This window comes from Nuphar pumila, chromosome 3, assembly GCF_984573655.1.
Source record: "Nuphar pumila chromosome 3, dmNupPumi1.hap1.1, whole genome shotgun sequence".
NCBI lineage: Eukaryota > Viridiplantae > Streptophyta > Magnoliopsida > Nymphaeales > Nymphaeaceae > Nuphar > Nuphar pumila.
The window spans coordinates 48018380-48044673 of record NC_143251.1 but is presented as its reverse complement, the minus strand read 5'-3'; the positions used below and the strand labels follow the sequence as shown (position 1 = coordinate 48044673).

The 26294-nt window shown below is 38.3% G+C and overlaps 1 protein-coding gene across 6 annotated transcripts; it reads left to right on the top strand.

Moving 5' to 3' along the window:
* Positions 1-7563: 7563 nt before the first annotated feature.
* Positions 7564-22546, top strand: LOC149842836 (TOPLESS-related 2). 6 transcript variants are annotated; one of them, XR_016430818.1, is made up of 27 exons: positions 7564-7707; positions 8145-8308; positions 8420-8599; positions 8710-8823; positions 9223-9381; positions 9678-9852; positions 9948-10077; positions 10380-10495; positions 10666-10801; positions 10886-10995; positions 11606-11675; positions 11756-11829; positions 11899-11994; positions 12155-12247; positions 13032-13159; positions 13272-13506; positions 13632-13799; positions 13897-13998; positions 14978-15130; positions 15217-15327; positions 15439-15618; positions 15698-15826; positions 15925-16020; positions 20591-20773; positions 20855-21030; positions 21363-21630; positions 22180-22546. XR_016430818.1 is itself a non-coding variant. In XM_089999472.1 (26 exons), the coding sequence occupies exons 2-26, from the start codon at positions 8229-8231 to the stop codon at positions 21571-21573; spliced, it is 3405 nt and encodes a 1134-aa protein (XP_089855598.1). In that variant the 5' UTR covers positions 7564-7707; positions 8145-8228; the 3' UTR covers positions 21574-21839. The 6 variants fall into 6 exon arrangements, 4 of the variants coding, with proteins under 4 accessions (XP_089855598.1, XP_089855597.1, XP_089855596.1 ...); XR_016430817.1 differs by having other exon boundaries at positions 7572-7707; positions 10380-10531; XM_089999472.1 differs by lacking the exon at positions 22180-22546 and having other exon boundaries at positions 21363-21839.
* Positions 22547-26294: the final 3748 nt, after the last annotated feature.

Below are 26294 nucleotides of genomic sequence, written 5' to 3'. Positions count from 1 at the left end.
TTTGGATATTATTTTAAGTTTGAAAATTTTAAATTGTTCATTTATAGAAATTCAATTGAAATTGGTTCTGCATCAGTTTATGATGGTTTATATAGATTGAACATGAAGATCCAAACTCAGGAGTCCCTGACTTCTGAATATGCATTGGTTGAAAATAAATGTGGCTTTATAAATGATAAATCTTACATGCTTTGACATCGAAGGTTGGGTCATATATCTGAAAAGAGAATAAAGAGACTCATAAATGAAGGGATCTTGAAATCTCTTGATTTTATCGATAATGACCCATGTGTTGATTGCATAAAGGCTAAGCATACAAACACATATAAAGAGTGTGTCAAACACAGTAGCGAGATATTAGAGATAGTTCACACAGATGTATGTGGACCTTTTTCCCCCTGTTACACAGGCAAAAAATATTGTGTCACCTTTATTGATGACTATTCTCAGTATATGTATCTCTACTTGATCTTTGAAAAATCTGATATTTTTCAGATATTTAAGGAATTTAAGAAAGAAGTAGAAAAATAAACCGATAAAATTATTAAAATAGTCAAGTCTGATAGAGGTGGCGAATATTATGGTAGGTTTACTGAGATGGGGCAAAGGGAAGGACCATTAGCGTGATTTCTCAAATAGGAAGGCATTGTGCTTCAATATACCATGTCTGATAGTGCCTAGCAAAATGATGTAGTTGAAAAGAGAAATCGTACGCTTAAAGAAATGGTCAGGGCCATGTTGAATTATTCAACACTTCCCATAAAGTTGTGGGGTGAAGCCTTAAGGATTGCTGTGCATATTTTGAATAAGATTTCTACGAAATTTGTGCCTAAAACTCTCTACGAGTTGTGGACAGGTAGAAAACCATCTTTGTCTTATATGCACGTATGGGGATGTCCTGCAAAGGCTAAGCTATATAATCCTTACATTAAAGCCTTTGATCCAAGAACAACCAGTGGATATTTTATTAGTTATCCAAAGAGATCAAAAGGGTATAGGTTTTATTGCCCATCTCATTCACCACAGATTGTTGAAACGGATAAGGTAAAATTTCTAGAAGATGGTTCAGTAGGATTAAGTGCACTTCAAAACCTTGGTTTTGAGGGAGTACAAGATCCAGTTTCGTCACCTGTTAAGGAAAACACCAAAAGATACTGCATTATTATTTCTAATGATGATATGGTTGATCATTCGGTTGTTGATGCACAAATCCAAAGTGAATCTATTGTGGACAATGCAGAAGAGCACGAACAGGATGATCAGGTTCAATCTGAACCTGAAGAACGACCTCTTTGGAGATCCACAATGATTAGGAGATCTACCATATATCCTGATTATGTAGTGTACCTTCAGGAGCCTGGTGATTTCATAGATATGGATGATGACCCGTTGACTTTTATGGAAGCTGTGAAAAGCAAACAATCTACATACTGGATAGAAGCCATGAAAGAAGAGTTAGACTCTATGGTTAAAAATCAAGTGTGAGATCTTGTCGAATTACCTAAGGGAGTAAAGCTCGTAGGGTGTAAATGGTCTTTAAAACCAAGAAGAACTCCAAAGGTAACATAGAGAGAAATAAAGCAAGATTGGTTGCTAAAGGATTCACCCAGATGGAGGGCATTGACTACAATAAGACATTTTCTCCTGTCTCAACTAAAGAGTCAATAAGGATAATTTTGGCCCTTGTAGCTCATTATGACTTGGAGCTACACCAGATGGATATGAAAACAGTGTTTCTCAACGGGGATCTAAATGAAGAGGTATATATGGATCAACCTCTTGGTTTCTCTGAAAATGATTGTCTGGTTTATAAGCTCAACAAATCAATATATAGACTTAAACAAGCCTCCCAACAGTGATATATTAAATTTTCTCAAGTCATTGTGACTTTCGGGTTTACAAAAAACATTATTGATCAATGTATATACCTTAAGGAAAGTGGGAGTAAGCTCATTATATTGATGTTGTATGTGGATGACATTTTACTTGCAACCAACGATATAAAGTTGCTTTCAGAGGCAAAACAGTTTCTTGCATCACATTTTGATATGAAAGATATTGGTAAGACTGCTTATGTTATTGGCATTGAAATCCGTCGATACAGAGCAAAAGATTTTCTAGGCCTCTCCTAGAGATCTTATATAAATAAGGTGTTAAAGCGATATGGGATGGAGAATTGTTTGCTTAGTTCAACACTCATATCAAAAGGTGACAAGCTTAGCCTAAAGGATTGTCCACAGGACGATATTGACAAAGTACATATGAGTGCTTATCCATATGCATCAGTTGTTGGCATCTTGCAGTACGCGCAGACATATTCTCGACAAGATATTTCTTTTGCAGTAGGGGTGCTTGGCAGATTTCAGTCTAACCCAGGTATATCGCAAGACTTTCTTGGTAGTCTTTTGTCCCTTGGAAGTACCGCAAGACTTTGCAATACGCGCAGACATGTTCTCCACCAGATTTTTTTTTGGAGTTAGAATTCATGCCTCCCTCTTCTCTCTCCTCTTTCATTCTTCTCCTCCTCTCCTCTCTCACACACCCCTCCCTCTTGTGCGTGTAGCTTCTTCCTTCTTGTTTTCATTTTATGTTTTTCTATTCTCTATTGTGCTATGTTCTTTTCCTATTGCAGGTGTTGCAAATCACATGAAGCTTGGTCTCAGAGGTGTGCCGTCTACACCATGGGGCTGGTCGTCTCTCTCTCCTGTATGACCTTCTTCTTCTTCTTCAAACCCTCTCAAATCAGCTTCAACATCGGTGCAACCTTGCAAGGGAGAAGCACAACATACCGGAGGATGTGCTGGGTGTGAAGACCTCTCCAACTGACCAATCTACCTCACCTCCACCTTTGTCGGATCTTCCTTAAGGTAGGTCCTCTCCTCCTTCCATTCTTTTAGAAGATCGAGTCCACCCTTGGTCCATTAATCTCATCCTCAACCCGTTCTTATTTTATGATTATTTTGACAACAAAAACCACTATCTTTATTTCTGTATTTTCTGCTATTTTTAGGTCGAGTTTAAGTCTTAGGTTAGGCGTCAATCCATTCCAATCATTTATGTCAGCCAAAGCTCAAAATCGGTAATCTAGCCGGTTTTAATGTTTTACATCTTTTCGTTTTCTGATTTTTTTAGGTAGTGTCAGTAGGTTAACAATGTGTTTTTCGTCCTTTTAAAATCAAGTTTTAATCTAGTTAGAGAGTCATGACGTTTTGTGTTTTGTGTCTAGTCTAATAGTGAAGATCGGCTAAGCATACCTTAGTGGATTGTATTGTGTGTCCAAAGTTTTGTTTTCCTGTCTTTTGCTGCATGTAAGAGTAGGTTAGTTCATTGTTTTCCATAGTCTAGGGTCGATCTTGGTTGTAGTTTAAGATAAATAAAAATTTAGTTTTTGAGTATTTTAAATTTCGTTTAGTAAAAAATTGTTTTTCCTAAAGTTAGTGTTAGATCAGTTTTTGTGTGTTATGTTGTCATCTTCCACATAGGGCCTCACAGTCATTGTTGGACCAGCCAGGTCCTTGGGTTTAGATAAGTCATATAGTGTTTAAGGAATTATCATTTTCATTAGGTCTAGGTTCATTGCACTTAAAATATTAGGATATTTAGTCAATAGTTTACTAAATTGAAATTGACGTTTTTATTTGTTAGCTATTCATAATTTAAGTTGCATTCTCAATTTAGCCTTGCATTTAGTTTGACCATTATGTAGGATAATATATAGATAGCTAGTAGTTAATATAATTTCATGCATCTGAATTTTAAATAGAGGGCAATAGGGTAATTGCATTGTAGGAGACAAGTTTAGCAAGGTGGGGGCATTTCTGATTTTCGTGGGATTCAAAGTGGAAAGTATTGGGACCTCTTTGAGGATGCCAATTTAGGTTGATTCTGTACCTATTCAAGTAAGCCAAGTGATTTAATTTCGAATCATATACTTAATTGTGGTTTGCCATTGTTTAAAGAAAGAAGACCAAATCCTTGCATGGTAAAAACGTGTGGTCCCATTAAGGTTGGCATTTTGGCTATGGAAGGAAGGTCTTGGTTTTAGGAAGGTGATTTTTATTTTTAAACTCTTGCCCCAGATTTAAAATTGAACCGATTTTGGAAATACTTCATCTTACTATAGGAGTTGCATTTAATATTTCTTCAAAATTGTATGGGCTCTTTGGGCCTGACGAGTTGAACCTTGAACCCTTCCTATTGGTCCTTAATGCAAGACTTTATGGGACCCACTTATTTCTAGAATTCGCCACTTGTCATTTATGCTTCTTTCAATTAAGCATAGGGTAGTATAGTTGACTGCATGCATTTTGTTTACTTTAAGAAACATTTGGCTTATGTATTTAGCCTAGTGAATAATATCTAACATTCAGTATTGTATATTAGTTTAGAGTATTGATGTGCATTATATTAGTCATTTAGTTACTAAATGGGTCTAACATAGGGGTCGATTCATATATTGTTGCTTACAAGTGCTTAGTTAGGTAAATGGTATTACATGTATGTTATTTTATGTCTTAAATTGCTTTGATTATTCATGATGGAGTCTGCATGTAGGAGTGTACATCTCAGAGTATGTTTATGTAATTGGTATTTATAGCTCAAGTTATGAAATTAACTTAGTCGTGTTAGTGTTAATTATTGGTCGTTTGACTTGTTAGTTCTTGCAAATAACATAGATAGTTATGATTTTATTTTTTTAGTATTAATTAATTATATTTATTGTTAGTTAGTTACCCTTAGAACTGTGAATGACTGTTATTGCATATACTGTAAGAAATAGTGCATACATTGGATTTTGACAATGAATAGTATATTGAAGGAAAAACCAGATTTTTGCACTGACTTGCACTCATTATTTTATGTAATTTTTTTTTGAGTTTTTCCGAAATTCCTATTCTATTCTATTCATTGATGTGTTAACTATTTGCAAACAAAAAATAAGCTCATTTTGAGTTGATTTGGTTTGACTTTTAAGTGTTTTTCAAAATCAGGTTTTTTGCGTTTTTAAATTTCGGGACAAATGATTTTCAGATTTTCTATGAACTTGAAACACTTATATATGGAGCTTTTGGATGAGTTTTTCAAATCCGTAAAATCTGACAGATTCTTGAAACTGTTAAGAACAGAACAAAAGAAAAATCTTCAAAATCGAACTTTGTTTGCCCCTTCAAATTCATAGTTTGCAAAAACCTGTCAGAATCCAATTTTACACTACCTGAGGGCAAAATAATCATTTTACTAGTTGTTTGATTTTTGATAGTTCTTATTATTTTTCTGCATTTTAGTTAGTATATTGGCCAAGACGTTTTCTTCTGTCTCAACTGAAGAGTCAATGAGGCGACCAAAAAAGTCTTGTGATACTTGCAAGGGACAAAAAACTATATGTTGACATATCATAAAGTTGATCACCTCGAGGTCATTGGCTACTCAAATGCGGACTTAGGAGGATGCCTTGATAGTAGAAAGTCTACTACTGGGTACGTCTTCTTACTTGATGTGGGCGCGATCTCTTGGAGGAGTGAGAAGCAGAAGACCACTGCTGCTCACACCATGAAAGCATAATTCATAGCATTGTATGAGACTACCTCGCAGGCTATATGGTTAAAGAACTTTATATCACAGTTAAAGGTGGTTGATTCCATTAGGAAGTCACTGGAGGTCTACTGTGATAATGAAGTTGTGGTGTCTTTTTCGAACAACAACAAAAGTACTATGTTATGTAAGCATATGAAATTGAAGTATTTTGTTGTTAAAGAAATGACGAAAAATCATTTAGTGCATATTATTAATATTGGTACCAAAGAGATGATCGTTGATCCTCTTACTAAAGGGCTGACACCGAGATTATATTCTGAACATGTAATGAGGATGAGCTTGTTAAACTCTTTTGACATATGCATATAAATAAAGTGATCACTTTCAGTTCTTGATTCTCATTTTTTTTTTAATCTCATAAGGATTAGAGATTTAACTAAGGACCTATAGAATAAAATAAAAAGGCCATTCTATTCATCAAGTTATTCTCATAAGGTTTTCTGGTTAAAGGGTTTATCGTCGGATCAAGTGGGAGGATGTTGGATTAACCATCACTAAAGTAGTGGTGGTTATCCACAATGTGGATACATCCCCACATACGAGGTGATCTTTTCGATAAATCAGCACAGGATCAAGGGGAACGGTTACACAAACCGTTCCCTCCTTGTGCCCTATAAATCAGAGGGTATCATGAGCTACCCTCAATCAAGAAAAATTGCATGTGTGCAATCTAAAAGAGGGAAGAGGTCTACTCATTGGCTGCCTAAGGGAGTCTGCGCTCGTGGTGGCTGCAGCCCGACTGAGCAGAAAATCCTCCCTTTGCCTAATCGATCACCACCCTCTGCTCAACGTTTTTCCTCTGATCCAACGACCTCCGATTTTTGGCAAGCGCAGTACCCATGGCTGCCTCAGGTACACAACACTCCCCCTGTGTTTTACTATTTTACATAACAGTTTCTCTGGTTTTGCCCTGTCATAGGGGAGGTGATCCCGGATGACCCCAACACATATTTCATATTATAAGCCAACTCATGTTCGATTCGGCTTATTTAAAAATGAGCTAAGCTTGAGTTTTGCTCGCTAAACACGAACAAGAGCAGAGTCATGAGCTCAATCCAGTGGTAAAAGAATCGAGCCTAAACATGTTCTTCTATTGGGTTCGTTTGGCTCATTTACGGAACTAAGTATAACCACAACAACTTCAGATCTATATTTGATATAACGCTCACTAGTTCAGTCTGGATTGATGGAATCTGTTGCATAGTGTTCAGAATCCATAAGGGCCTACTATGGAGGCAGGGATGAAGGTTAAAATAAAAAACCCGTGCGGGGTGGAGGCATGAATGGACTTACGTTTTCTCCCCTCTCCTTATCCCGTCCCAATCCCTGCCCTGCTGAATCTTTCTAAGGATGGCAATGGACCGAGGAGAAATGGGGGCCCGCCCCACATTGCCTCATTTGAACCGGAGATAGAGAACATGAAACGAGGATGAAGGCGGGGATGGAGGTTAAAATCCAAATCCGTGCAAGGATTGAAGCGATGATGGGGTCCGGATTTTGAGATGGGGCGAGGGATGAGACCTTGTCCCCCGCTCCCGCCCCGGTCCACTGCCATCCCTATTCAAAGGGTTGTCTTAGAGTATTTTAACGAGTAAAAGGGTAAAACGGAAATTTCAGTAGCTGAGGATGTCATCCTGTCATTGGCTAAAAAAACCCAAAATAAGAAAAAAATGAAAATAGCGTGCAAGAGAAGCGGTGTTGTGGTTGGGTCACGTGTTCGCCAGAAATCTGCAGCGTGGGCCCGACGTCGCTCGTGCGCTTTACTCGGCCCCTAAACTAACCGCGGTCAGCCGTCGTGGGTTAAGGGGGAGGGGGGAGAGAAATGCCACGTCAGCGCCCGACATGGTGAAACCAGTGGTGGACTCGTTGGAGAATATTCAACGGATTTGAGCTCGGGCTTCGAATCCGCCCAACGCCCCTTTCCACATTACATGTGCGCGTATCAGATAAGTACGTATGCTTATCTGTTGATAAGTCGGTGGCCGTGGGAAGCAACCAAGTGCATCGAAGAAAGCGAGAAAAGGAAGAGCTGCTCTCTCTCTCTTCTCGAGTCCTCGACGACCGCCATTGATGAGGAAAGACTCCGTACGGAAGGCTCTCTTTGTATTTCTTGTGAGTCTCTCTCTCTCGATCTTCTCGAAATCCTATCACGGTTTTCTCTTCCCGTTTCGTGTGTTTGATTCCACTCTGAACTTCGTGAATTTCGTCTCGCTCTTTCCTCTCCCCCCCCCCCCCCTCCCCTCTTTTTTTGAGGCAATTTTTTGGTTCGTGAAGTGTTTTTCTGATTCGTTCGGTTTGATTTTTGGCGTGTTTTTTCGGTTTTCTTGTTTGGAGTTTCTGCGAAAACGAGGAAATTCGGAAAACCCTAAGAGCCGTCGTTGTTTGATTGAGTTGTTTCTGTTTCCGGGTTTTTGTTTTCCCTGTTTTTTGACGGAATTAGGAATTGTAAGTTGGGTTTTTTTGGTTTGTTAGTGAAGTTAATACGTGTGTGTTCCGTTGTTTAGGGTTTTCTCTTTTTGTTGAATTTGATTCTGTTCGTTTTTTGACAGGGAATGACTCTCGGTGGGTGAGAATTCGTTTTCCTTTGAGAGTTTTGTTATTTTTTTTTGGGTTTTTGGCGGAATTTTCCGGAGATGTCGTCGCTAAGCAGAGAATTGGTGTTCCTCATACTGCAATTCCTCGATGAGGAGAAATTCAAGGAGTCCGTTCACAAGTGAGTGATGGTTTTTCCTGTTCGTTTTTGCCCAATTGACGAGTTTTTGGTTGCGAGCTTTGTACATTGAATATATTGTTCTGAGGAGATGTATTTTGAATGCGTGCTTAGGCTCGAACAAGAGTCTGGGTTCTTCTTCAATATGAAGTATTTCGAGGACAAAGCGCACGCGGGCGAGTGGGATGAGGTCGAACGGTACCTTTCGGGGTTCACCAAAGTCGATGACAATCGGTACTCAATGAAGATATTTTTTGAGATCAGGAAGCAGAAGTATTTGGAAGCGTTGGATAAGTATGCCGAGTTCGCGGGGGAATGGATTTGATTTTTCAATTGGGATTGGTGGCGGTGCCACTGTTTGATGGTTTTGGCTGATTTTCTTGCTCTTTTGGGTGTGTGCGCAGGCAGGACCGAGGAAAAGCAGTTGAGATTTTGGTGAAGGATTTGAAAGTGTTCTCTACTTTCAATGAAGACCTTTACAAGGAGATCACCCAACTTCTTACATTGGACAACTTCAGGTATTCTACTGATTCATGAAGTCTATTGTACATCTTAGATGCATCCGTATGAAGAATTAAGAGTCTAGTGAACGACTAATGATTTGTTGTTCGTATAGATGTTTTATGATATTCTTTTAGTTTCTTAGTATGCATTTTAGTAGGAAAGTGAATCATGTGTATGCATAGGAGCTATAGAAATGCTTGGAGGATATTAAGTAGAAACTAGACCAATTGTTGGTTTCTAGTCCAACTAACGTGTTTTGCTGTTAAATGGTTATTAATTTTGTTTGGGGAGGAAGGAACTGTCAATCTTCTTTTTAAAAATAGACTGCCATCTGATTACGGAAACCTGACTTTTCCACGCTGCCTTGCTTGTTATCTTCGTAAACATGCTTTAAGGAGCTGATATGGATGCAGGGAAAATGAGCAGTTGTCAAAATATGGTGACACAAAGTCAGCTAGAAGCATTATGCTAATAGAACTTAAAAAGCTGATAGAAGCAAACCCATTGTTCCGAGAGAAGCTAGTCTCTCCAACACTGAAAGCATCAAGGTTGAGAACTCTAATCAATCAAAGGTGAGCGTCATGGATGGTAGTATTCCATCTAGATATTACCCTTTTCTTTCTTTTCTTTGTATTGGCTCATTTGATTTCGTAGCTTCTCAAATAATTTTTGTCACTCCTAATTCCCTTGTTTGGCTGTTGTTGTGATGGCTCATTTTTTATTGTGATGGTTCTGGTAACTTATGTGAGTGGATGGTAATCCAATTGCTGCTGTCTAACAGACTTGGTTTTGCTGCTATCAGTTGCATGTAGATTTCTGTGATCTTTTCAACCTGTTGGATTAAGTATGTCTTGGTGGTTCATGGCAGTTTGAACTGGCAGCACCAGCTCTGTAAGAATCCAAGACCAAACCCAGATATCAAAACGTTATTCACTGACCATGCATGTCAGCCTCCAAATGGAGCACGTGCTCCTACACCTGTCACTGTTCCACTTGCAGGCGGGCTGAAGACTCCTGCATTTACAGCCCTGGGTGTTCATGGGGTACAGTTTTTGAGTTTGTTAAAGGCCAATTTTGTTCCATCTTTTATTTTTTGAAACTTGTCATCTGATCCACTTGATAACGTTGTCACATGCAGCCTTTCCCTCCAACGGCAGCAGCGGCCAACGCAAATGCTTTAACTGGTTGGATGGCAAATGCTAGTGCGTCTTCTTCTGTCCAGCCTGCTGTTGTAGCTGCATCAGCAATTCCGGTTCCACCAAATCAAGGTTGATATATGGTCTTGCTGAGAAGAGTTGGGGCTTCTCCTTGTGTGTTCTTTAAGTGATAGAGAATAGCCTGGTTATATTACAAAGGCTGCTTGTTTTCCAAAAAAAAATCATTGCTGCAACTTTGTGCAGAGCTATATCTTCTTTTCTTTTTAATCACACAGAGTGAAAGTTCCATCTTTCAAGTGTAATTACTGGATTGAACAGAACAGGTTGTTCATGACGTGATCTTAAAGAAACTGAGAAGAATTAGACATGGTTCCTTAAAGATATTGACATTTCTTTTGTTTTCTTTGCAACAGTTTCCCTTTTGAAACGTCCTAGGACTCCCCCAAATGTTCTAGGTATAGAGTACCAAAGTACTGACTCTGAACAACTTATGAAGCGTCTGCGCTCAGCATCTCAACCTGTTGATGAGGTTAATCCTGCTAATATCACTCTTTTTCTGAGAAAGGTTTTTATCGCTCTTGTTAGCACTGAGAGCATACTTGCTCTTATGCCCTTCTCTTTTTATCTTCACCATGTGATCAATGTTCATTATCATCTTGCGTTTTGCTCTGTTTTCCTTTTTTGGTTCTTCTCGTACAGGTAACATATCCAGCTCCAATTTCACAAACATCATGGTCATTTGAGGACCTTCCCAGAACAGTTGCACGTACTATTAATCAAGGGTCTACAGTCACAAGCATGGACTTTCATCCTACACATCAAACATTGCTTCTTGGTATAAATTTATTTGTGATGTTTTCATACTTTATGCTGCCGTAGAAAGTACTGTTCATTTATCAGTTTGTTTGTTTTCCAACAGTTGGTTCTAGTAATGGTGAAGTAATGTTGTGGGAAGTTGGTTCTCGGGAAAGGTTGTTGAACAAACCATTCAAGATAAGAGATGTGGCTGCATTATCATTACCGTTCCAGGTTCCTATCAGACCTTCACATCATGGTTCTCGAATAAGTACTAACATTTACTGGAAATGTTCAAAGGCTGTTCCAACAATGTTCAATCACATGCTTTCCCAGGGATTTCTTGACTTAAGAAAATGAATGATGTATGAAAGTGTTTCCTGTCTTTTTCTACTGGCCATTGTGCATATGAAAATGATGGTATTATCTGGAAGTGATGTTTCATGTCGCAGTAACATTTCTAGATGGGCATGCTTTCATGTGATTCACAATTACCATGGTGATAATTTCCAGGCACTACCAGCATATACATCCATGGCCAGTCTAAAAGGAAACATAAGTGTCTTCTTTTCTATACCACTTTTTCATTCGGATGGTTGCTTTTCTAACATATACATCTCTGTGGGAAAAATGCAAGCACAAGGTGTAAAATAGAATTTCAAAATAGAATTTCGTTTGTTTCAGGTGATTTATTTTAATTTGCTTTTCGTTGATTTTTTCCTCTTTTGATAATGTGATGAATAGTAGTTCTTAAGAAGATTAAGATTTTTCTTTCCTTCATTACTTAGGTTTAACTTATTTGTTTCTAATGTTCTTTTATGAAATGCTCTGCTGATATTGACAGGCTGCAATGACCAAAGACTTTTCTGTCTCCATCAGTAAAGTAACATGGAGTCCTGATGGGAGTTTCATGGGTGTGTGCCCTTTACTTGTTGATATAGCTTCCGTTGGATCCTTTTTCCTTGCTTAAAATCTTTCAATTGCCTGAGTACAGGGATTGCATTTACAAAGCACCTGGTTCATTTGCATGCTTACCAGGGCCGTGCTGATTTGCGACACCATTTGGAGGTTTGTAGGAGTGTTTTGCTTTAGATTCCTATAAGATTACATTCTGAAAAAGTTACATTTCTTTGTCAGATTGATGCTCATGGTGGTAGAGTGAATGATTTAGCATTTTCTCATCCAAACAAGCAACCCTGCTTTGTAACTTGTGGAGATGATAAGTTGATAAAGGTGTGTGCTGTAACACAATCTGTCTTCGTTGACAGAAACTGACTTTACTCTCTCTCTCTCTCTCTCTCTCTCTCTCTCTCTCTCTCTCTCTCTCTCTCTCTCTCTCTCTCTCTCCTAGACACACATTCCCATTTTAAGTACCAAAACATTGTGTATGCAGGTGTGGGATCTACATGGAAGAAGACTATATACTTTTGAAGGACATGAGGCACCCGTTTATTCTGTGTGTCCGCATCATAAAGAAAATATTCAGGTAACTTCTTTGCTTTAATTGTCAAGCAAATATGTGTCTTCTAAGTCTTTAACATACTATGATAGTGATATTGAATTGAAGAACCGTTGAGAATTTGTCTTCATTGGAAGAAACCAAAACTTAGTTCCTACTAATGTCACAGAGCATTGTGATTTTCTCGGCAATGGAAAAATTCTGTAATAAATTAGAAAATTTTGGTTTTGAGAAAATGTTGGAGAAATATTGGCATGCATATATTTTTAAAAATATAGAAACTATGTACAATATAAATAAAAGATAAAAATACTAAAGAATTAAAGTCTTGATATCATGATAGAAGCACAATATTTCAAAGTACCACCAATATTTGTAACTATGGTTTCTGTAACTTATCCTTATTATTGTTGAGGTAGCTGAAGATTGCCCCGTACAATTTATATTGTTCACTGCCTTTTATTGCCATTGTTTCCTTCATAAAAGCACAAATACCAAATGTCACGGTTCCTCCTTTCTAATGTGAAAAAAACAAGTGACCTATCTCCACCAACCATCCTAGAAGGCAGTGACATGATGACCTTCATAAAGATAGCCTTTGCGAGCATTACATTTCAGAAAAATGTAATACTTATTAAAAAAATTTGTATAAAATATGATTTTTTTCTTTCACGTGGTTGATGACTGCATTCTGTATTAAACCATTTAATTCAATATTAGACTAGCTAGAGTTTAAAAAAGTAACCAAGGAAAGTAGAATAATTTGAGCTAAGTGAGCCAGATCTTGTTAATTGTTCTGTTTGAATTGCAGTTTATTTTTTCAACTGCCCTTGATGGGAAAATAAAGGCATGGTTATATGACAATTTGGGTTCAAGAGTAGATTATGATGCTCCTGGCCACTGGTGTACAACAATGATGTATAGTGCTGATGGAAGTAGGTAAGTGAAGCCTGAATTTCAAATATCTTAAGGGTTTTCTTGTAGCTGAAAATGTTTGATTACATTGATTGTAGTACTTATGAGTGTTTGTTGCTTCCTTTGTGCCACCTAGATTGTTCTCTTGTGGGACAAGTAAAGATGGTGACTCGTACCTAGTTGAGTGGAATGAAAGTGAAGGTGCCATTAAGAGGACGTATGCTGGATTCAAAAAGAAATCTGCTGGTGTTGTGCAATTTGATACCACACAAAATCACTTTCTGGCTGCTGGTGAAGATAACCAAATAAAATTTTGGGATATGGACAATGTCAACATTCTCACGACAACAGATGCTGATGGTGGACTTCCGGTGAGAATTTCTTGTTCAAGTTATTATTAATATTATTATCATTATTCTTCTGAAAAAGAAATTATTATCATTATTATTTGTTTTCTCTTCTCAATCACATTTTGACATATGGTTGTCCGGCGCAGAGTTTGCCTCGGTTGAGATTCAATAGAGATGGAAGTCTTCTAGCTGTTACTACAGCAGACAATGGCTTCAAGATTCTTGCTAATGCAGATGGCCTTCGGTACTTGCGTTCTATTGAAAACCGTTCTTTTGAAGCAAATAGGGCACCTATTGATACTTCTTTGATAAAGGTTCTACTTTCTTGATTATTATGTAGGTTTCTTCAATTTAGGAAAAAAAGAAAGAAAAGAAAATGTGTCCTTTGCTCATTTGGTGTTTCCTCAGCAGGTATCTAGTGCTGCTGCAACCGCAGCTGCAAGCATGAGCCAAGCAGTTAGCAGAGTGGATCGGCTTGATGGAAATTCCCCTTCTCGGCCTCCTGCTGTTCTTGTATGTGAGATCAAAAGAAAAAGAAAGTGTTGTAGATATTTATTCATTTTGAATTGCTTTCACCTTAAGGGTAATGTGAACTTTGGTCTAACATACACAAAATGATAAAGTTCCAAGGCAGGTGAAAAGGAATTGTATAAGATTTTAATACTAATTATCTGAAGAAAGCTTCACTATTCAAAAACCATTTTCTACCTATACATTCCTTTTTTCTTTTCTTTTTGGATTCTTTGTTGAGGTTAGGACACTCCTTTAGATGGTTTAGTGCTGTCCTTGATTGGATTAGCTCATCACAAGTTGGTCTTAATTCAGGACAGGTAGCTAACCTTTTTTTAGTGCCATGATGTATTAATCATCTAATTTTTTATAAAGTTTAGTTTCGTTGAATTTTATATCAAGGAAAAATTTGCCGTCTTTGACTAACTCTGGCTTGCATTGATCTTTTCCTATCATTTCTATGGTTTTCTCTTTTCTGCCCTATTAATTGTTTTAAGTGTCTGTGATGAATAAGCACTCATCATCAAATTGAACTGTTTGAGTTACCTAGGTATTGCCCATTGCATGTTACTAACTTGGGCAGGCAATTTTGCTTAGCTTTTTCTGATTGATATTCTGTCATTGCAGTATGTGTGTGTCTAAATCAGATGGGGTATTACTTTAGCTTCTTATAGCTTCATGATTTCTTTATCCTTTAATGCCTGAAATAAATGCAACTTCATTCTTTTAGCCACTATTCTACACTGTTTCATCTCTATTAAATATTGAGTTTCTTTATCCTTTGAAAGTTGTTGTGTGACGTGTCTGTAGAGTAAGATTTAGTCATCTGAATTTTCTTGTTTTTCAATAATCTTTGGATCTATTTCTCACTTGAGGAATTTTTTCTCCTGACAAAAACTTAATCCCATCCAAATCATGGCAATTATATTCTTTGAGCTGAAAGTAAAATTTATTGTTAATCTATAATTGCTTTGAAATGTAGAATGGAGTTGAACTGACAGTAAGGAACACAGAGAAGCCAGGGTTTTTGGATGATGTGCCTGATAAAACCAAACATTGGGAGTTGACTGAGGTTGTGGATCCTGCTCGATGCCGGGTTGTAACCATGCCAGACAGCACAGATCCTCCTAGCAAGGTTTTATATTGTTCTGTTTTTTCTATCATGATTTCAACATGTGAATCATCAACCTTGCAATGACCTAACCGATCAAATCTGATCAGGTATCGAGACTTCTTTACACCAACTCTGGGGGTGGCCTATTAGTGCTTGGGTCAATTGGAATTCAGAGACTGTGGAAATGGAGCCGGTCTGAGCAAAATCCAAGTGGGAAGGTACCTATTGCTGATCCGCCTTCTTGCTTGGTTCTGATCAGATTTCTTTAGAAATATAGTCTTTAAAATTGTTCTTTGAGAAATTATCACTGAACTTGGTGATTGCAAAAGGCCACTGCCAGCATTGTTCCTCAACATTGGCAACCAAGCAGTGGTCTTCTTATGAATAATGATGTCCCAGATCCGAATCCTGAAGAAGCAGTTCCATGTATAGCACTCTCAAAGAATGACTCATATGTAATGTCGGCATCAGGCGGGAAGGTTTCACTTTTTAACATGATGACATTTAAGGTAAAAAAAAAAAAAATCTAAAATCAACCTATCGGTGGTTTGGAGTTTGAATGGAACTTATCTTTGAATTTTTGTGCAGGTAATGACAACATTCATGCCACCCCCTCCAGCTTCAACATTTTTAGCATTTCACCCCCAGGACAATAACATAATAGCTATTGGAATGGAAGATTCAACCATTCATATCTATAATGTTCGTGTTGATGAGGTACGGCTTTCTGGACATTCAGTGCACCATACGAGACTATATTGGACTACAATGGTAAGATAAGATGATATGATAGATGTTTTTCTTATCATGTTTAGGTTAAGACCAAATTGAAGGGTCACCAGAAGCGCATAACAGGACTGGCTTTTTCCAACAGCCTTAACATCCTTGTTTCTTCGGGTGCTGATGCACAAGTGAGTTGTTTGGTTTTCCACATATGCGTTAACAATTTTCACCATGTCAAGAGTGGTTGTTACATGATCATTGGAAGTTCTTTGGTTCTTTTTCAAATAATTGGTTAACTTAAAATGATTAAGAGTTCATAAGGTGCACTATGTCACATGGGTGCGGGTGCGGGGGTGCGGCAAAAATCTAAAAAATTATATATATATATATATATATATATATATATATATATATATATATATATATATAATTTTTAAGTTTTAACAGTTAACAACAGTAACACTAATGAAATAAAAAACAATTATCACAATTATCATCAAATCAATTCATCATCATGCATGCAATAAATCAAATTAACAATCTACAATTCTATTCTACATCATAAAAACCAACATAATCAAGAGTCTATTGGTTTTAAATTCAAGTGTGAAGCTTCAACTGTTCAACATGAATTCAAATCTAATTGCTAATTGGATGCTCCTCACTTTATCAAATCCGAGTACACAAATTCAGGTTTGGTTTGGATGATTACTGCTTTCTAGAATTAGCTTAGCATGTTGGCGCTATGCTTGAAGGCAGTGTTGTTAAAAATGCGCCTCAAGGCGCAAAAAGCGTGTCTCACCTCGAGGCGAGGCCCTTTTCGCCTTGAGGCGCACTTAAAAAGCGCAACGTCATTAAAGCGTACGCCTCATGCGCCTTGAGGCGAGGCGCGCCTCAAAGTGAGGCGCGCATTAAAAATCGGATGGCTCGAACCCGAGTTCGACCCGGATCCGGGCCCGTATTCTCGAAAGATCGAGAACCTGTGTCTTTAAAAAAGACACAGGCGCTTCGGGGCGAGGGAAAGCCCTCGCCCCTTCTCTCTCCACTCCGTCCCCTCTCGTCCCCCGCCACTGCTGTCGTCGGCCACCACTCGCCGCCGGCCACCACCCGTCGCCGATCATCGGTTCTTCTTTCCTCTGCTGAGAAGGCATCGGCGACCCGCCGCGCCAGCGACTCACAGCCACCGCCGTCCATTCCGGCGACCTCTGCGTTTTCCGGTGACAGGTAAACGCAGTCCATTCTTTGCTTCTTCTTCTCAGTGATGGGTCGACCGACAGGGGGGGCTCTGCCCCCCTGTCGCCCCCAATCTGCTTTTCTCTCTTGCCTCTCTTGGTCGACCGACAGGGGGCGGAGCCCCTGTCGTCGCCTTTGGTGGGTATTAACTCCATTCAGATTCCCTATTAACTCCCATTCAGATTCCCTATTTCTCTCTTGGTCGACCCCTCACTGAGAGTGCTTACTGTTGTTCATTTGGTAGTTCCATTTTTCTGCTAGACATTCGTGTCACTTCTACTTCTTTGTCAAACTTACGAATGTATCCCAAGATGCTTGGTTTAATAGCTCGAGAGAGTTGAGACATGCAGAGTTTAGACTAAGCCCTGGTCATCTCAGATTCTACTAAACACTGTTGTGGCTGAAGACTATGATCTAGTGCGTAAAGATCTTCATTTATCGATTGCTGAGTTCATTAGAGAGCGCAAAGGTTCTCGTTCTCATGTGCTAGTGTCTTCCTCACTCTTGCACTCGATCTCGCTTAGTTGGGGCCCAGATAAACTCATGTGGGGAAACACGATTTTTTATTCAGTTCCTCGTGGTGTGATTTGGAAGGACTTTGCACATGAGTTTTCCTGCAGAGGCATGGTGCAAATATCTCTGGTATAAGCATGTTGTACCTAGGGCCTTATGGACAGTTTACCTAGCTTGTAAGAGCAGGCTTCCAACGTTTGACAGACTGCAGCATTATGACATTCAACTGGCTAACCAGTGTCTGCTTTGTGGTTGTCATGAGGAGTCCAATCAGCATGTTTTTATTTTCTATCCAGTTAAAGAAGATTTGGAGGTTTATTTTGGACAGATTTGGCTGTAATAGTGATTTATCTCGTTTGTGATTCAAGAGTTGATCTGGTAGTTTGAAAAACCATTCAATGGGAGGCGTCTTCCCGTCATCAATCCTGCAACAGAGAAAACTATAGGTTGTTTTTTCACTTCTTTTTTGTCATTCAAGCCATTGGACCATATGCCCATTTGATTATTCTTCCTTTTTCTGTGATTTTATGCAATACCCAATTGCTGAATCAATGGTTTGGGAAAGTGGGTGTTCCCTGATTTTGCTTTTTATGGCGCCCACATATTGAAATTTTCTCGTGTTTGGTGGTTTTTGAGAGGTTTGCTTGGATTTAGTTCTTGTTGCTATGGTGGTAATGATGTTATGATAGGTGGGTGTTGTGGTGATATTCCATTTGGAGTTATGGTTTCTTGTTAATTTTCTCCTTTGTTGTGTTTTCTGCTTATGGGAATTTGAACAAGGAAAGTCTTTGGTACTCATCCCTTTGTTTTCTGTGTCTCTGAATGGTCAGATGATGGTGAAACAATAATGCGTTTTTTCTTCTTAGCACTTGAAGACTTTGAGAGTGCTTACTGTTGTTCATTTGGTAGTTCCGTTTTTATGCAATTAGATACTTATATAGATCAAGTTGTTGCATTAATGTTACTTTTACATGTTAATCTCATATTTTTTCGTATTTATTTGAGATTTTTTATTTCGTGTTGGTTGGCGCTTCATCAATAAAGCATTTCTTATTTATTTATAATTTTAGATAATTTGTATAGTTTTTTTTAAGTTAAATTTTTTTTTTTTGAGGCTTACGCCTCGCCTCAGATTTTGGTGGAGCGCCTCGCTACGCCTCAACGCTTTTCACAACACTGCTTGAAGGAGATAGAACAACAAAAGCCATCTATAAATTAGTGATGAAGAGAGTATTCTTAGCCATAGTACTGCAAATAACAAGTATAAACATGAACTGTCAATGCAAGGCAGCATCCCCCTGCGGATTATGTCTGGCAGAACTGTCTCTATTCCGGTAAAACCAGCAGCTGATTCTAATGTGCCTTCCTAGTTGCCCAAGGATAATGACACTGTATACAATGTGTAATAGCATAGTGTATGAGAAAGCAACGTTGAAATCATTGGGAGCACTTCATAAATGCACAGAAAATGGGAGGAAGAGTAAGGTTGCAGAGAGGGAAAGGGAGGGCAGGATAGAGGGGTTTGGGAGAGGGAAAGAGAGGGTTGCGTAGAGAGGGAAAGAGAGGGCGGGAGAGAGAGAGGGTTGCAGAGAGAGGAAAAGATAGGGTGGGAGAAAGAGCAATAGTGAGAGAGAGAGAGAGAGATTGAGAGTGAGGGACGGAGAGAAGAGAGACAGAGCGAGTGAGAGAGAGTACCTGAGGAGGAGAGGTCCGGCGGAGAGGTTGTCATCGGCGTCAGGGTCCGGCGGAGAGGTCGTCGCCGGCTTTGGCTTCAGGAGGAGAGGTCGGGAGGAGAGGAAGGGAGGATTAGGAAAAAAAAATTGCCCTAATCCTCCCCTCCGCAGTCCATTTCATCCGGCGGATTTTTTTTTTTAAGTCTAAAAACTTGACAGAAATGACCCTGGGTGCGGCCACACCCGCACGCATACCTGCGTCGCGTTGATGCGGGTGCGGCACCTGGTTGGCCGAATCCCTGTGACTTAGGGTGCACCTTATGGACTGGTTCACCTGTAATCTCATATGCACATCTTTCAAGCATACTTTCTTGAACTCTGAGCTGAACAATGTGATCAAGGTTTCTGTAACTTAGTGGATCACTGGACTAGGAGTAGAATTGTGATAAGCCTGGGCATCTTCCCAGTCTATAAGCTCTTAACTGAAATTTAGAATGGGATAGTTGTGTACTAGTAATAAATATGAATGTATGTTTTTGCATGCTATATGATCACAAGGGGAATGTAATGAAATCTTGTTGCCACCTGACTAGAGTCTTGAAACTTGGCCAATCGAATCGTTCTCAAAGGGATGTTTCCCATGAATGATTCTTAAAGATATTTGTAAATCATCTTGCATCAAGGGATGAAATCTTGTCGTATAGGAAATCGTCTTGATCTTAGATGCATTTACAGTTTCAACACTAGAGAATTGGTTGTGGAATTGTGCTACATATGCTCCCTTTGCAACTACCTTCTAAATTCAATTTTAGAAACTTTTGAGGGAGTGATTAGGACATTGCCTTCTCGGTTGCCCTCTTCCGCTATATTCTGTGAAGCACAGGTTCCATCTTCTATAAGCTTTACAGTCTGGCATTTTCTACCAATATTCCTGTTCTATCTATCAAAATTCTTACTCTGTTGTGTAGTGTTTATGGTGATCTGCTTTTCCATTGGTCTATTATATCTTATGATTTTCATATACTTGAACATCTATTTTAAAGGTAATACTTCTCTGTGTTGATTCTTTGGATCCTCTTTTTCATGTGTTTGAGTTTCTCTGTTGTTCTGCTGGTTTGTCCCCTAGCGCATTATTCTTTGTATGCTCTTGGTGGGGGCACAAATGAGTTTTGTACATTTGAGGTAATGACTAGTATAGGCTTCAGTAGCTTGTCGCAGGCAAATGAAAATAGTTGCAGTTTTTTTTTCTCCAAGCCAATTATAGGATATTTTAGTGTGGAGCCTTCTGATGAGGACACTAGCAATGCAAATGAAAACTTCTAATGAATTATCTTGGCAGCTTTGTGTTTGGAATACTGATACATGGGAGAAACGAAAGTCAGTCATGATTCAAATGCCAGTGGGAAAAGCATCTGGTGGGGACACACGAGTTCAGTTCCACTCTGATCAGATCCGCTTGTTGGTCGTCCATGAGACTCAGCTTGCAGTGTATGATGTCTCCAAGTTAGAACGTGTCCGACAGGTTAGGAAGTAATTTTTTTTTCCTTCCCAGATGATATTTGGTAGCTGCTATTTTAATTCTTATGCTTGATCCTTCCTGCAGTGGGTACTACAGGATCTTTTAGCTGCTCCTATTTCTTGTGCTGCATATTCCTACAACAGCCAGCTTGTTTTTGCTTCCTTTTGTGATGGGAATATTGGTGTATTTGATGCTGATAGCTTGAGGCTAAGGTGCCGCATATCTCCATCTGCATACTTGGCTTCCACAGCAGCAAACAGGTAAAATTCAAACTCTGCACTTCAGAGCATAGTTGCTACTATGTTCTTTTTTTCTTGGATATCTCTGTCCATGAACTGAAGGTGGTATTATTTCAGTGTATTATATCAAACATTAAGCTGGTGTCTGTTATGATTCTTTGATCTAGACCTTGTGTTAATTCCCTCTTACTTGATGTTACCTGAATTTGGATAACTACATTTTTTATTTTTCCCTTTTACTTCCTTATCATGAACTATAGTTTATTTTAGTCTGTCCTCTATCAATCCTTTTCTTGCTGTAACAATGCACCTATAGTGGTTAACACTTAATAATCTGTGATTTTTTAATGCAGCTCGGTGTACCCCCTTGTAGTTGCTACACCCCCGTTTGAGTCGAATCAGTTTGCGATAGGGTTGACTGATGGTGCAGTTAAAGTGATAGAGCCATCTGAATCTGAAGGAAAGTGGGGAGCGTCAGCTCCTGTTGACAATGGACTATCAAATGGTAGATTGGCTGCTTCATCCGCAATCAATAGCCAAGCTGCTGAGCAGGCCTCAAGATGATGTTGGGTTGGCTAATTCATCCGCAATCAGTAGCCAAGCTGCTGACCAGGCCTCAAGGTGATGATGGCACCTTGTAGCCTCAAGGTGATGATGGCACCTTGTATTGTAATGTTCCTTTCTAATGCAATCTGCATCTGTGTTATATACTTTGTACAATAGTAGGTACCTTCTCTTAATCTTTGATTTGATAGGCATATTGGAGTGAGGGCTGGGAAGGGGGTTCATTAACAAGTTTTCTTTTATTAATGATATGATTATTTATTGCACCATGGTAGTGTATTGTTCAGTCCTTTTAACTGTACATTGTTGGTCCTGATGATCCTGGCACTTTCATAAATCAGATGATTTATGAAGTTTCACACCTCCACGGTGGATTGCTTACTTTTCAACTTTTTTACATGGCTCCGAGTAAATGTATTCTGGAACTAAACATCCCCTTGAACTTGTACATCCAGTGCTAAACATGTATAACTTGGTCTTCTAAGAATTGTTTTTAAGCAGAGATCTTTGAATAATTGTTTCAAGTCTTCGTAAATTTTTGATGTGTATATCCATAACTTGGTCTTATGAATCTGTACCAACTTTGTTTCGGCTCTTCTTCCACAGAATGTTCAAGTTTATTGGAAATTTTGGATCAGTCATGCAACATTGAATTTGATGAGAGTGAAATGACAATCAAATGTACGTTTGATTTTCTCAACAAAGTATTCAAAACAATAAGCAAGCTCCTTATCCAAATGATCTCTGTAACTATGCTGACAAAGAGCCCTCTTGCAATGCTCCGCGGGGAAGCTTACATGGCACCACGAGGAAAGTGGGTGCCATGTTTGTGTTATCACAGTGGACCCCGCAGAAACGCTCTATTTTCTGTGTTTTTCTGGGGAAAACCCAAGCTTTCTGTGATGCAAACATGTTCAATCTTTTCATAAGAAAGTTCTTTAGTGCATAAACTGGATAACCTGATTGGGTTACATACTGTCATCTGCACACGGCCGCGGATAAGGGCCGTCTATGCTTCAATATTTTCCAAGAACATCATTGAGTTGCCTTCATCTTTAGAAAAATCTTTTCTTTATGGCTGCCGGTGTGTTTGATTTTATTGAATTACTCAGGAAAAAATTGGATGATGCTAAAAACCTTGTCGAAAATGCTATTTTGGGGGTTTTAACGTTATAACCAATATAAATCACATGGGTATTCGGGTGACAAAAGAACAAGGTTTTGTAGAACTTGGATATGTTAAAAAGCACTGTTTAAATAAGTTGGTTGTCATCTACACAACAATTGCAAAAAAGTTTTGTTAATTTCTCATTACATCCACATAACATTTCTAGGTTTTCAGCGTTTTTTTGCTTCAAAATCATTTTAATACCTGGTTTCCAAATAACCAGGTTAATCATCCAAACCAAGGTTGCCAGACTAAGATGCCGAAGCAAGAAGCGATATGAGAAGCAAAATATTTTAAAATTCATCTGCAGCAGGACCAGGAAGCGAGAAATCAATTTGAAAACAAAATAGGAATAAAAGAAGTAATATAGGATCAAATGTGAAAAGAAATACTAATCAAATGGGAAGGGAATAAAAGCTAAAATAAAAATGACTATTCTTAAAATTTTATGATGTTGTAGTATAAGAATGAAATTCTTCTCAAAATCTAAAAATGATGGTTACCAATTTAGAGAAAGTACATTTGAAGTCAGTGGAAAGCATGAAAAAACACACATGAAAAACGTGAAAAGAAGCATAAGAGAAGTACATAGGAAGCATGTAGAAAAGCATACAAGAAAAATGTGGAAATCGAGATTTTCATCGAGTTTCGGAAGTGGAGAGTTTCTTACTTCCAAAGCAAGTTTCTGAAAAGCGTGCTTTCCACCTATCTGATAACTCTGATCGAAGTGCCCCCCGTCCTGTCTTCTCCCCTCTCTAAACTATTTTTTTTATATATATTTTTTTTGTAAAATAGTATCGTTGATAATTGATCAGCAATTGAGCAGGTGTAGGATTTGAATTTTCTTATATTAATCTCAAAATGAAGTGTTGGTGGTTTTCGCCATCCTGCTGCTAGAAATAATTCAATGCAATCCAATGGGCTTTCTGATAGGATGATGAATCCACAACCGGAATATTACTAGAAATAGATTTCTTATCATCTATTGTGTGAACCTCAAAAAATCCAGTAATTCTTGATTTTTCCTTTTGGCATTAATGCACATAGAGGAGGTGCTTGGATGCATTCAATTGTTTGAATCATGCTTTACCATAGAAAACATTTAAGAGTTGATTTTGCCCAAGTGGCAGCGGGTTCAGGGAGAAGGTGCTGACCTCTTTGTCCCATGCATGTTCGATTCCCACCGGGTGTGTGGGTGCTTTAACTGGTGTGCAATGTAAGGGCTTGGGTGTTGGTGACTGTACCTCAGGTTTACCTAGCAGGGGGCGAGCCCATTAAGTTATGCTGTTCTCGATGGGGATTCCTCTTCAAAAAAAAATTCAAGAGTTGATTTCTATCAAACAAGCAAGCTAAGTCTATTTATAGGGTCAAATTTAATAAAAACTTGCAAAAAATGAAACCCAAAAGAGGTATAACAAAAGGGTTTGACATATGGGATGACCGGGCAGTTTGCAAGGCAAAAAGGCAGGGGTGGAACCACATTGGGGCCAGGGTGGCACGTGCCCACCCTGACCCCAAATTTCCCAACTAAGGGTTCAGATCAAGGTGGGTAGTTGGTGTCTACCATGACTCTATATAAGGTTGGATCAAGGTGGCTCGTAATGAGATCGGTCCCGGCTTGGCGCATGAGCTCGAGCTGGGATGTACCCTAAATGAGCCGATCCCGAACAGCCCAAGCTTGGCTCTTTGGGCTCGTTTGCCAGCGTTATTTGTAAGGATCTTAGAAAAACATTAGCATAACATAAATATGAAGAAAATAAATCTCTGCAAAAGCTTTGCACACCTAGCTATAGGGCTGGTAAACAAACGGATCAACGCTAGGCTTTACTCCGTTTGGCCTGAAAGGAGTTTTTTTTTTTTAGATGTATAACCTGAAGAAACTACACCCCACACGAAGACCTGGTCCTGCTGGCTCAGCCTGATAGGATAAAACTCTGAGGCTAGGACGTTTGCCCTCGGGGCCTATGCTACAGGCTTGAAAGGAGCTTGTTTGGGCTTATTTAATATAAGCAAGAAAAACATGAGCAATAGGTATTCATCTAGGTCCAACTCATTTAAATCAGTTTATGTAAAATTCACGTAGCATATACATCAAAAATAGCAACTTAGTTTATATGGTTAAATGAATATGCTTATAATAAATGAAAAATGACAACTAGCTAATTTGATGTGTTTCCTTAAAACCCTACAATTTTTGATATTCTCGCTATGTTCAAAATCACAACTAGCTAGTGTTAGAAATGTTTCTTTTACCCTTCACATGCGATGAAGTTCATGCGATATATCATTCCACTCTTCGGGTGCCGCAAGCACCCACTTATGAGGTCCACGTATTATTTTTTATAGACTTCACAAAATTCGCATAAAATTATATGTGAACTTCTTGTTAAACTTGAACAAAATGAGAAAGTCTTCATAACTCAAGTTTGCATACAATATATGCAGACTTCTCCATTCTCGCTTATGTTTATTGTTTGCATGTTTAGGAAGAACAATCTATCTTTTAGGTGACATTTTTCCCTAATTGCTCATCAAGTTAATGTGATCTTGGTGACAGTGAAAAGCTAATGTCTTGATCAATCTTTTTTTTTTTTAATTTTGATGCAGGTAGCAAGAAAATAGCATAGAACAGATAGAAAATGTGCAACCTTGGAAGGTGCTTCTATTTTGATTTTGGAAAATGCAATACTCTAGATGAGTTTTCAACTCTGACTCAAAACATGAAAGTTATAGGCCTGAGTCTCAGCTTTCCAACAAATATACCTAAGTTTTTTATATATGATAAAAAAGATATAGATATGAGAACATAGATTGTTCTACAAAAAATAGTCACATATCTGAGAGAAAGCTAATATATATAAGAGAAAGTTCACGTGTGAGAAGGATAAAAAAAGTCTTTTTAAATCTAGATATTTACGATTTTGGACATGATAAGAATATAAAAAATTATAAGCTTTTTTAAGAAAATGTGTCAAATTGCATGTACAGTACAATCATTTTTTGTATAATAAACATGTTAAAGTTCGTTCTTACTTTAATGCTGACTAAATAAGTTGACTTAAGGCATTCAAATTGAAGAACTTTGAGAATTCAATAACCAAGGTGTGCATTCTCTTGTTGCAAGATCAAAGCCAATAGAAAAACAACCTCTAAGAGGCATGAGGAAGTACTTGTAAAGTTTTACACTAGCAAAAAACGTGGTTTTCTCCATTATTATCATAAAAAGAAAGTAAATGCATAAAAAGGAAGTACTCACAAAGTTTTATATTGCGGATGGCTAAAAACTGTGGTTTCTCACTATTATCATAAAAATAAAGTAAATGCATAAAAAACTAAAAAGATAGTAATCAAGCTTTAAAAATCACTGATTTTTTAAATAAATAATATTATAAAATGTTATATCTTTTCAAGTTTTTTTCAAATTGCATTATATCATGACATTTTAAGAAAGACGCTTGAAAGCAGGAAACTTCTTGCTTCTTCGAAATGAAGAAAAGCTTGAGAAACTCGCTTTCAAAAAACATGAGAAACTGGATTCCTTTTAGTGAGAAGT

Excerpts from the sequence above, each read along its gene's own strand:
- LOC149842836 (XM_089999469.1), top strand. The coding sequence starts at position 8,229 with ATGTCGTCGCTAAGCAGAGAATTGGTGTTCCTCATACTGCAATTCCTC. Across the intron at positions 13,160-13,271 it reads TATAGTGCTGATGGAAGTAG|ATTGTTCTCTTGTGGGACAA; the intron begins GTAAGTGAAGCC and ends TGTGCCACCTAG. Across the intron at positions 15,827-15,924 it reads ATAATGTTCGTGTTGATGAG|GTTAAGACCAAATTGAAGGG; the intron begins GTACGGCTTTCT and ends TATCATGTTTAG.